The 12,405-nt window shown below is 45.9% G+C and overlaps 1 protein-coding gene across 3 annotated transcripts in view; it reads left to right on the forward strand.

The window, feature by feature from the left end:
• The first annotated feature begins 1,845 nt into the window (after nucleotides 1-1,845).
• Nucleotides 1,846-12,405, forward strand: part of RBM6 (RNA binding motif protein 6) — a 67,125-nt gene continuing 56,565 nt past the window's right edge. For 2 of the 3 annotated variants that reach the window (XM_079794858.1, XM_079794859.1), the window contains exons 1-2: nucleotides 1,846-2,003; nucleotides 11,121-11,228. In XM_079794858.1, coding sequence (XP_079650984.1) covers nucleotides 11,185-11,228 — 44 coding nt within the window. In that variant the 5' untranslated portion in view covers nucleotides 1,846-2,003; nucleotides 11,121-11,184. Of the gene's footprint in view, nucleotides 2,004-11,120; nucleotides 11,229-12,405 lie in introns of those variants that run through there. The other variant, XM_079794862.1, reaches the window with a different exon arrangement.

Consider the following 12,405-nt stretch of genomic DNA (forward strand, 5'->3'; position numbering starts at 1 on the left):
TTGCCTTGGCCTTCTCACCCAAGCCCCAGGCTTTAGATACCAGCACTAGATACGCTGATACCGCCCAGACTTGCCTCTCTAACTCTGACCTTTACCCTGAACTCCTGGCTCATGTATCCAACTGACAACTCCAGGTCCCACCAGGCACGGAAAACTCCCAACGGACTCCTGCTCTTTCTACCAAAACTGCCCTCCCACAGTCTGCCCTCTTTCCTCATCCTAGTTGTCTCCTGTGACCACTGTGACCACACAAGCACCATCCTGTTGTGGTTATGTTACCACAGGTCTCCTCACCGGGCGCCCTGCTTCTGACCTTCCTACCTCCAGCCTATTCTCCACACAGCAGCCAGAGGGATCCTATTGGCATATCATTCTACTAGCGGTCCAAGGCATGAAAATTCGTGCAAGAGTAGGCCTTCCTTCCCCCGGCTGCCGGCATCAGCTTCCCTCCGGCCTTGGCTTCCTCCGGAAGGACATCTGGTCTAATTAGCATATTACCCTTTTATTATTATAGATTTAGAGCCTTCCAAAAGCTTTCCATCTCCCTTCTTACAGAAACCAAACTCATTTCAGCAGAGGTTGTATATCTTGTTTAATAACCGCCCCCATCTGCATCTCCGCTAGGGCAGAACTTTTATTTATTTTTTTAAAGTTTTTTAAAAGTGTTTTTTAAAATTGATTTCAGAGAGGAAGGGAGAGGAAGAGAGAGATAGAAACATCAATGATGAGAGAGAATCATTGATCGGCTGCCTCCTGCACACTCCCCACTGGGGATCGAGCCCGCAACCCGGGCATGTGCCCTTGACTGGAATCGAACCTGGGACCCTTCAGTCCGTGGGCCGACGCTCTATCCACTGAGCCAAACCGGCCAGGACTAGGGCAGAACTTTTATAAGCTTTGCTTTTTCCCTGTATCTCCAGCACCTGATACAGTGCTTGGCAGACGGTAGGTACTTCCTACAATTCTTGAATGAAGAACTGGCTTGCAGACAAGATGCCTGAAAAGTGGGAAGGTAACTTTCAAGACTGCTTAACCCAACCACCTCCTTTCTCTACAGATAAGGCTTGCTTTATTTGAGAATGCCTTATAGGTTTTTCTTGGAGCAGGCTTCTTCCATCCCATGAAATTGAATTTAGGCTATAAAACCAGGCTTCTTTCTCTAAGGATCCACTCTGACAGGGACACCAGGTGGCTGGAATCAGCAAGCATTTCAGGTGCGGACCATCCATCTGGCTGCCTGGAGCCGGCCACTTGAAGAACATTAGCTAGAACTGTGAGGCCCCGTTTTCCACTAGATTGCTGATTTGCAGATAGCTTCCAGCTTCTGTGTGACCTCGCGCAGGTCACTCTTAGCCCGATTTATTGCTGAGAACTAGCCAGGCCCTGTGCAAGCTGGGTTGATTGTCCTTCAGAGGCAGGGCGGGCCCCTGAACCTTAAACACAGCTAACACAGCCTGGTATTTCTGGGCTGGGGATGCCTAACCGGGGAGCCTATCAGCAGGAAAGAGGGACGAACCGTGTGACTACTGCTTCTCTAACTCTGTTCTCGGGCTCGGGCTCCCTTTCTTGCCCGTCACAAGAAGGCAGCCTCGGGCGACACGGGCCAGGGTGCTATCCTAGCTCCCCGCCGGCCGGCAGCACACCTGGCGAGCTGGAGGGCAAGTGGCCGCACGCCCGAAACCAAACCCCACCCCCCGCGGGTCTGACACACAGCGGCGGGAAAGCGTGCCCTCCCATTGGACGCCGACAAGCAGCGTGCCCTCACGCCCCGCCCCCGCAGACACACCTGCCCCGCCCCCCATGCGCGGGGCACGGCGGGAGGGGAGTCGGCGCGACCCGCCGCTCTACTCCATATCCCGGCAGGCCGAGCGCTCAAGGCGGCGGCGCGGCGCCTTTGTGGAGGCAGCGGCCGGGCGCGGAGGAAGTTCCGGTCTCCGCGACACTGGGTCGGCGGCGGCGGCTGAGGATCGGGAGGAGCGGGCCGCGGAGGCCGCGCTGCCTCGGTAAGGACCTGGGGCGGGAGGGTGGGCGCGCTGGAGCCTGAGGGGAGGACGCCGGCCTACCAGGCCGCCCCGGACGTCGAGGGCCCGCGCGGCCTGGAAGCTGCGGCTTCGGGGTCGCGGGGCGGCCGCGACTTGGCTCGGGAAGAAGAGAGCCGAGTGCTGGTGTGCGGAGGGAGGCGCCGCCCCCGGGAGGAACGCCCCGGAACGGTCGCGGGCCAGGGGCGGGCCCCGGCCGGGCGGTAGGATTACCGGTCCGGCCTCGGGGCGGCCGGCTTGCGGGGCGGGGACTGGCGCGTGGCTGCGGGTCGGGGCTCCCCGTGTGCGGGGCCGCAGGCGGGCCCTCTGTTCCTTCCCTTCTCCTGCTTTTGCAGGAATCTGATTCCGTCCTGAGGTTTCGCTCGAGAGGGAGCGCTTCTGTGCCCAGCACGGAGCCTCGCCCTCAGACCCGGACGGACACGGGTGGGGGCGCGGCGGGACCCCCGCGGGCGCGAGAGCTCCGGTCCCGGCATCCTGGGCAGTGGAACCTGGAGGCGGGGGAGTGGGCTGGTGGGTTCTGCGCCCGTTGGACGAACGTGGGGAGAGCGGGATTTTCCCTCGTAGCCACTCTGGACATTTTAGATCCCGTTTGGCTTTGCAAACGGGGTTTTTCTTCCAGCTGGAGAATGGGTGTTTCGCTGCCGTGTTCCGCTCGAGGAGTGCATTTTTAAGTAGGAAGGGCCTTGCATTGTAGGGTCCATCCACTGTGAGGGTAATGGTGGTTTGTTTTTTGTTTTGTTTTTTTTGCATATTCCAGGTTGTTGCTTGGGAAGGTCAGAGTTGCTGGATCTGAGTGAAGGAGTCCAGTAGACTCCTGTGCCTGGTCACCCGGTTCGTTTTCTGAACTCTGGATTGTGCCCTAGGTTTGTTTTCCACTCCCTGTTGAGTAATGCCACCCGTGTGAATGGTTAGATCATGTCAGCATCGGCGAATGGCGAGGGCTGTGGGGAGAGGTATCCGGAGCGGGCGAGACGCGGCAGGACCGGCCGTGTCCGCAGTCAGGGCTGGTGTGGTACCCACCGTGTGGGTGAAGAAGTTAACTTGAACCTCACCTCATCAGCTGGCGCCGGGCGAGGTACCTGACCTGTAGAGGGGGCACCAGGTCTCTGTTCTGGACATCCGCAGCATCCTTCTTTACAGAATGCTGTTGCCAGACTTGGGTTTTTGTTGCCTTTTTTTTTTTTTTCCTTCATACTTAAATCATGTCTTTTATTTTGTTTTATTTTTTGTTGCCTTTTGTATCTAGGTTCTTGTAGCCTTCCAGAGGAGAATTGCCAAGGGGGGAGGTTACTAAATGAACTCGACCGTCTTATTGCCTCCACTTGAGGGCAAGGGTATATTCTTCTGCCAGAGCTTATTGTTTGTACTGGAGGTAATGGTTTAGTTCAGCGTTACAGTAAGGTGAAAACTATGGGAAAGTTTTGAAATTCTAACCATGGTAAGTCATTTCTTGGCTGGGCTCTTCTAGCTATACACCAAGTGCTTAGAATTAATTTTTCTGTGTAGGTCCCCCCCCAAAAAAAAAATAACTGTAGGAGCTCTAGAATGTGATAGGGTTTGATTCCCTGACGACTCCGCTAACTTGGTGACATTTGGCAAATTACCTAATTTCCGTTTCTTCACTATGTGAAGTGAGGTTAAGCAGTGTGGCCACCTCACAGATTGTTGTGAGGTGATGTGATACATGTGAGCCGCCACTGTTACCTTTTTTCACAGCTTTGTTGAGATGTGTAAGTCATGTTTTTTATATGACTACTTTTTTTTGCGATGTTGTGATAGCCCTGGCTGGTGTGGCTCCGTTGGTTGGATGTCCTCCCATGCACCAAAACATTGCCAGTTTGATTCCTGGTCAGGCACATACCGAGGTCATGGGCACCATCTCGGTGGGGGGACATGCAGGAAGCAGCCGATGTTTCTCTCTCCCCCTTCCTCTCTCTCTAAAAGTCAATTAAAATATTTTTTTAAAGTTGTGATATATAGTAGCAAGATTTACCATTTAAACCATTATTTTAATCCTCACCTGAGGATAAGTTTATTGATTTTTTTTAATTTATTTTTTTTCTGGAGAAAGAAGCGGGGGAGAGAAAGAGAGGGAAACATCAATGTGAGAAACTGATCACTTGCTTCCTGTATGCTCCCTCACTGGGGATTGAACCCGAAACATAGGTATGTGCCCTGACCGGGAATTGAACCCAGAACCTTTTTAGTGCACGGGATAACACTCCAACCAACTGAGCCACATGGCGCGGGCACCATTTAAACCATTAAAAAAAATAGATTCTTATTGATTTCAGAGAAGAAGGGAGAGGGAGAGAGAGAAGAAACGTCAATGATGAGAGAGAATCATTAATTGGCTGCCACCTGCATGCCCCCTACTGGGGATGGAGCCCACAAACTGGGCATGTGCCCTGACTAGAAATGAACTGTGACCTCCTGGTTCATAGGTCGATGCTCAACCACTGAGTGACACTGGCCAGGCTATTTAAACCATTTGTTTTTGTTTGTTTGTTAATGAGCACTTTTCCCCATGGATTTTTAGAGAGAGTGGAAAGGAGAGGGAGAGACAGGGAGACACATCGATTTGAGAGACATCGATTTGTGGCCTCCTGCATGTGCCCTGACCAGGCCAGGGAACAAGCCGTAACCTGTATGTGTCCTTGACCGGAATCAAACCCAGGATCCTTCAGTCCAAGGGCTGATGCTCTATCCACTGAGCCAGACCAGCTAGGGCTAAACCATTTAGTTACATTCAGAGTGTTAATTACACACACAATACGTATAGTGCGGTCATCACCACTATTTCCAAAACTTTTTCATCATCCCAAACAGAAACTCTAACCATTAAGCAAATAACTCCCATTTCCCCTACTGTCAGCACCTGGTAACATCTAATCTATATTCTGTTTCTGTGAATCTGCCTGTTCTAGGTACTCCATGTAAGTGGAATCATTCAATATTTGTGTTTTTGTGTCTGACTTAATTCACTTTAACATAATGTTTTCAGGGTTCATTCATGTCATAGCATGTATCCAAACTTCATTCCTTTTTTTAAAATCTAAAAACAAAATTTTGATTGAGGTATGATTGATATCTTCATCCTCTTTTTTTTTTAATATATTTTATTGATTTTTCACAGAGAGAAAGGGAGAGGGATAGAGAGCTAGAAACATCGATGAGAGAGATACATCGACCAGCTGCCTCCTGCACACCCCCCACGGGGGATGTGCCCGCAACCAAGGTACATGATGCCCTTGACCGGAATCGAACCTGGGACCTTTCAGTCCGCAGACCGACGCTCTATCCACTGAGCCAAACCGGTTTCGGCCTCTTTTTTTTTTTTTATATTTTATTTTTTTACAGAGAGGAAGGGAGAGGGATAGAGAGCTAGAAACATTGATGAGAGAGAAACATCGATCAGCCGCCTCCTGCACACCCCCCACAGGGGATGTGCCCACAACCAAGGTACATGATGCCCTTGACCAGAATCGAACCTGGGACTCTTCAGTCCACAGGCTGACGCTCTATCCACTGAGCCAAACCGGTTTCGGCTTCATCCTCTTTTTAAATTTTTTTTTTTATTATTTCAGAGAGGGAGGGAGATGGAGAGAGAGAGAAACATCAATGATGAGAGAGAATCATTGATCGGATGCCTCCTGCACACCCCCTACTGGGGTTCGAGCCTGAAACCCCGGGCATGTGCCCTTGCCCAGAATCGAACCTGGGTCCCTTTAGTCCACAGGCTGACACTCTATCCACTGAGCCAAACCAGCTAGGGCTCTTCATTCTCTTTTAAGGCTGAATAATATTCTGTTGGTATGTATGGACCATGTTTTATCTCGTCATTTGTTGGTAGACGTTTGGGTTGTTCCCACCTTTTGGCTATTGTAAATAACACAGCTATGACTATGGGCATCCAAATACCTCTTCCTGTCCCTCTTTTCAATTTCTTTGGGTATATACCTAGAAGTGGGTCATAAGATAATTCTGTGTTTAGGTTTTGAGGAACTGCCATACTGTTTTTCCACAGCAATTGCAACATCATTTTACATTCCCATCAGCAATGCACAAGGGTTCCAGTTTTTCTACATCTTTGCCAATACTTGTCATTTTCTCTGTGTTTGTTGTTGTTTGTTTTTTGTTATTAATCCTCATCTAAGGATGTTTTTTTCCATTGATTGAGAGTGGAAGGGAGAAAGGGAGGAGGGAGAAAGAGAGAGAAACATCACTGTGAGAGAGACACATCAATTGGTTGCCTCCTGCACTCCCTCTGACCGGGAATTGAACCCTCGACCTTTGCTGTGCGGGCCAATGCTCTAACCATTGCGAACACCGGCCAGGGCCCTTTGATGAAGTCCAGTTTGTCTGTTTTTCTTTTGTTGCCTATATTTTTGGTGTCATTCAAGAGATCATTGCCAAATCCAATGCATGAAGCTTCCCCTTTTAACTCTTGTATATGATGTTAGGTAAGGGTCCCACTTCATTCTTTTGCATGTGGCTATCCAGTTTTCCTATGACCATTTGTTGGCACCCTTGTTGAAAATCACTTGACCATATATGTGAGGGACTCAGCTATTAGTCACAATAGCTAACAGATGGAAGTAGCCCAGGTGTCCATCAGTGGATGAATAGATAAACTGTGGTATATACATACTATACAATATTATTCAGTCTTAAAAAGGAGCCTGGCCAGCGTGGCTCAGTGGTTGAGCGTCGACCTATGAACCAGGAGGTCATGGTTTGATTCCCAGTCGGGGCACATGCCTGGGTTGCAGGCTCGATCCCCAGTGTGGGGCGTGCAAGAGGCAGCCGATCAATGATTCTCTGTCATCATTGATGTTTCTATCTCTCTCTCCCTCTCGCTTCCTCTCTGAAAGCAATAAAAATAAAAAGGAATGAAATTCTAATAGATGCTGCAATATCAATGAACCTTGAAGACAATATGCTAAGTGAATAAGCCAGTGACAGAAGGACAAATATTGTATGATATTGTATGATTCCACTAGTATCATGAGAGGTACATTAGGGTAGTCAAAATGATAGAGACAGCCTGGCTGGTGTGGCTCAACCTTGTCTTGTGCACCTGGAGGTTGCTGGTTTGATTTCTGGTTAGGGCACCTGCTGGGTGGCAGGCTTAATCTCCAGTAGGGGGCTTGTGGGTGGCACCAGATCCATGTTTCTCTCTCATTGATGTTTCTCTCTCTCCCTCTCCCTTCCTCTCTCTCTAAACTTAATAAAAACATTTTAAAAAATCATAGGGCAGAAAATAGAATGTTGGTTGCCAAGGGCGAGGTAAAGGGGGATGGGGAGTTCCTATTTAATGAATATGGAGTTTTAGTTTTGCAAGATGCAAAAAGTTCTGTGGATGGATGGTGGTGATGGTTGCACAACAGTGTGAATGTACTTCATGCCACTGAAATGTATACTTAAAAATGGCAAATAGCAAGTTTTACACTATGTGTATTTTACAACAATTTAAAAAAATACATAATTTAAAAAAAAAGAATGGATCTTATCGATTCTACTTTCCCTTGTCCCGTTTCTTACTGATCCCTCTTCCACTTTACCAAAAGGCACCTCTCTATTAGAAACCAAACGGAAGTAAACTACTTAATTGAGGAAAACCCTTCAGGACACCCAACAGTGTTTATATCCTACTGAAGGCTCTTTGGCTTCTTTCCATTTTCAAAGCTATTATGAATAAAGCTTTCATGAACATATTTGTACAAGTATTTTGTTTTCATTTACCTCAGGTAAATACTTAGAAGTGGCATTACTGCGCCTTAGAGCAGGCGTCCTCAAACTACGGCCCGCGGGCCACATGCAGGTGTTTTTGCCGTTTTGTTTTTTTACTTCAAAATAAGATATGTGCAGTGTGCATAGGAATTTGTTCATAGTTTTTTTTAAACTATAGTCCGGCCCTCCAACGGTCTGAGGGACAGTGAACTGGCCCCTGTTTAAAAAGTTTGAGGACCCCTGCCTTAGAGTGACGTTCGTCAGAGCAATTTCTAAAGGACTTGTACTATTTTGCCATCTTTCCAGCAATGTGTGAGAGTTCTGGTTCCTGGAAATCCATGTGCATTTGGTTTAGTGAGTCTTTTTGTTAATTTTAGCAGTTCTAGGGGGTGTGTATTGTTATTGTGGTTTTCTTTATGACTAATAATAGTGAGCATTTCCAGGTACGGGTTACAGATATTTACTCCCCATTCCGTAGTTTGCCTATTTATTTTCTTAAACAGTGTCTTTTGAAGAACAGATTCTAATTTTAATGTCTTATGGGAAGTGCTTCCTGGATCCTTCCTAGGAGTGTCTGCTCACACCACGCTCAGGAAGATCTCCTGTGGTTTCTTTTAGAAGTTTATTATTTAGCTTCTACATTATGTCTGATCCATTTTTAATTAACTTTTTTCCCCCAGTTAACTTATTTAAGATATGTTTTTATTGATTTCAGAGAGGAAGGGAGAGGGAGAGAGAGATAGAAACATCAATGATGAGAGAGAATCATTGATTGTCTGCCTCCTGCACACCCCCACTGGGGATCGAGCCCACAACCCAGCATGTGCCCTTGACCGGAATCAAACCCAGGACCCTTCAGTCCACAGGCTGACGCTCTATCCACTGAGCCAAACCAGCTAAGGCTTTATGTATTTATTTAGAAGGGGGGGGAACATCCGTCTGTTACTCCACCCATTTACACATTCACTGGTTAATTCTTTTTTAATGTATATATTTTATTGATTTCAGAGAGGAAAGGAGAGGGAGAGCGAGATATAAACATCGATGATGAGGGAGAATCACTGATCAGCTGCCTCCTGCATGCCCCCTACTGGGGATCGAGCCTGCAACCCGGGCATATGTCCTTAACTAGAATCAAATTAGGTACCCTTCAGTCCTCAGGCCGATGCTCTATCCAGTGAGCCAAACTGGCTAGGGCTCATTGGTTGATTCTTGTATGTGTCCTGACTGGGATCAAACTTGCAACCTTGGCATATTGGGAGAACACTAACCTACTGAGCTACCTGGCCAGGGCTAAAGTTGCTATTGTTTAAAAATTCATAGTTGGGGCCCTGACCCAATAAGTCAGTTGGTTAAAATATCCTCCCAGTATCCAAGGTTGCATGTTCAATCCTGGTCAGGGCACATACAAGAATCAACCACTGAATGGAACAACAAATCGATGTTTCTCTCTCCCTCTTCCTCCCTCTTGCCTTCCCTCCTGCCCTCTCCCTACTTCTCTCAAATAAATAAAAATTTTCTTAGTTGGCTAGGTTTTCAATCCAACCTTTGCCTTCCGTGCCTTGTTTATGCTTTTAGCTGAGTGTCCTTTGGGGCCCAAAGCATTTACTTTGGAAAAAATTAGAGTGTTTAAAGCAGAATAAAGCTGCTGCATACTGCAGCCAACACTAATAGAATAGGACCCTAGGCATGTGCCCTGACTAGGGATTGAACCAGCGACCTCTTGGTTCAAGGGTCAACACTCAACCACTGAGCCACACCACTGGGCTGCTTTTTTTTTTAAGCACTTGTTCATCTAATATTTTAAGAAAGATTTCCTTGAATGCCAGGAGTTCAAACAAACCACACCAACAAACAAAAAAGAGAAAAGCAGAAAATGAACTCCCCTCTGCTTCTGCAGCGTGGTTCTATGATGGGGCCCTCCTTCAGCACCTGGCTGGGCTTTCTCCGGCCTCGGGAGAGCCCAGGTGAAAGCTTCTCAGGTCTTGTCTGATCATGTGTCTTGCCTGGGTATGCATGTGGCTTTCTAAATTTTTCCGTATACATGTTGCCTTGAAGTGTTCTTATTTCCCAACGTCTTTTCACACCAGCTTCTCTAAAAATCCTATATAATAAAAGCGTAATATGCAAATTGATTGAATGGCGGAACCCCTAGTGGAATGACCGGTTGCTATGACATGCACTGACCACCAGAGGGCAGACGCTCAACACAGGAGCTGCCCCCAGCTGGCAGGCCCCAGGCCGGCCAAGGCAGGTGCCAGCGGGGCCCCCCCCCCCCCATTACCCTGCCGGTCACCCCATAGATTGGCCCTGATCTCCCGCCGAGCTTAGGGACCCTACCTGTGCATGCATTTCATGCACCAGGCCTCTAGTGTGAGTCTATAGTTTGCAGCTTTTATTAGCAATGCCTGCTGCTTCCCCCCTTCCCACCCTACCCCCACAGAGTTCTGAGTTAGGTAAAATAGAAACAAGCACCTTGCATCAGCCCTTCAGATATGCCCCAGACAGATTAGAACAGATGTACACAATAATTTGCAAATCAGGTTTCCTTTTGATTTGATGGAGGAAGCTGGGAACTGGGCTGCCACTACTTCAAGACTAAAACCACTGCCATGTTAGAGGGGGTGGGGCAGGGATGAGGAAAGACACAAACTTTCCTGTTATTTTGAAGATGGCTTTTTCTTGAATGAGCATCTGCTTCGTGGTTATAAACCTTTGATTGTTTTCTCACGCTCCAACGAAGTTGATTCAGACAGTTAACTGCTTTTTGGGGGAACTCTTTCGTCTGTCATTTTACTGACCTCTTGATAGTGTACTTTGATGCACTAAAGTTTTTAAAATTGATGAAGTGTCCATCTGTTTTGTCTTTTGTGCCTTTGGTGTCATTAAGAAACCATTGCCAAATCCAAGGTCATGAAAGTGTGCCTCTTTTTTAGTAGCTGCAGCAAAGGTCTGCTGATGACTTCTCAGCTTCTCTTGGGTTATGTGCCCATCTTCAAAGTGTCACTGTGGTGAGGGTACGAGACTGTTGTGGTTGGGTAGGCTGTATGGTGTAGGCTGGTGTTCATGCTAATTAAGATGCTGTTTCTAGAATGGCTACTAGAAAAATTAGTCAATATTTATAAATGTGAAGCATTCTTAGTACACGGAGAAGTTTTAGTGCCCTGGGGTATGCATTTCTAATTTTAAAAATATATTTTTTGTTATAAGTTAATAAGTGAATGTTTAAAAATGACTTCCAAAAATATTCCTGCTGATGTGGTCCCTCATAAGCTAAGCAGGAGGAGATTAGGTTAGCCTTTACTTCATATTCTAATGTACTCATTTTTTGTGGCTTGTTTTGTACAGGTGCTGCTTTAACCAACGTTTGGTAGCAAAAGGATCTGCTTATTGGGCCCTCTTGACTTAAGAGATGTGGGGGGATTCTCGATCTGCTAATAGAACAGGACCTTTTCGGTAAGTCTTAAAATAATGAATATTGAAATTGTTAATATTTTAATGATATAGTATAACATTTTTTGGGGGCTACCAAAAAGGGGGATATTTTTTTGTGTGTAGAAATAGCTCTGGATTTTAAAAAATAAAAACATTTAAAAATTTTTAGTCATTTCTGAAGTGATTCTGAGATTGAATATCCAGCATGTCAAGTGTTTTGTGTTTTAGCACTTCATTTATATTTATGGGTGATTATTTTACAAGTAAGGCTGTTTCTTATAGAATTAACCCATTTTGATGGTTTAGGTAAGCCATCAGAAATGTTAGGTAACTTTAGCTCTATTGCCTAACTTTCTAAAATTTTCAGAACATTTTTTTCTTTGACCAATTTATCATTTATATTTCCTCACCTTAATTTTAGTTTAACTATAAGTCATTACATGCTTTTTAAAAAAATATATCTTTAAATTGATTTCAGAGAGGAAGGGAGAGAGAGAAACATCAATGATGAAACAGAATCATTGATCAGCTGCCTCCTGCACGCCCCACACTGGGGATCGAGCCCACAACCAGAGCATATGCCCTGACCAGGAATTGAACCATGACCTCCTGGTTCATAGGCCGATGCTCAACCACTGAGCCATGCAGGCTGGGTTATTACATGCTTTTTAAAAGATCTTTGACTAGAAGGGAGACATAATTTATATAGCATAACTTTTGGGTTGACTATTTGGATTTTTTTAAAAGGTACTTGTAGGAAAATGATTTTATATTTCATTTTAACAACCTAAATTTTTTTCTTTGATTAAAAATTATTTTCATAGCCACTGCTATTTTATATTAATAGAACTGTTTCTTGAATAGTCTACATATAATACAGTTCTAACAACCCTAATGCAGTAGGTTACTCTAGAACTATTTGATCGTCTCAACTTAAGAGGGTAAGATAATCCTTAGGGCAGTATTTAAAGACAGTGTTGGATGTGTTCTGGTCAGAAAACATGTAGTTTTAGATATTTTAGCACTCACCCTTAAATCTTCCTGCAAGCTAACCATTGGGATTTGAGTGGTTTTAAACATGGGAGACATTCGAGTTAGTGGTACTGTCTTAATTTTATTGTTAAATTGTATTACTTATGAAGAACATTTAAATTTGCTTCTCTTATGATGAACCACATAGATATAACTAATGTTAATG

The sequence above is a fragment of the Cnephaeus nilssonii genome (genome assembly GCF_951640355.1).
Source record: "Cnephaeus nilssonii genome assembly, chromosome: 17".
NCBI classification, from domain to species: Eukaryota; Metazoa; Chordata; class Mammalia; order Chiroptera; family Vespertilionidae; genus Cnephaeus; species Cnephaeus nilssonii.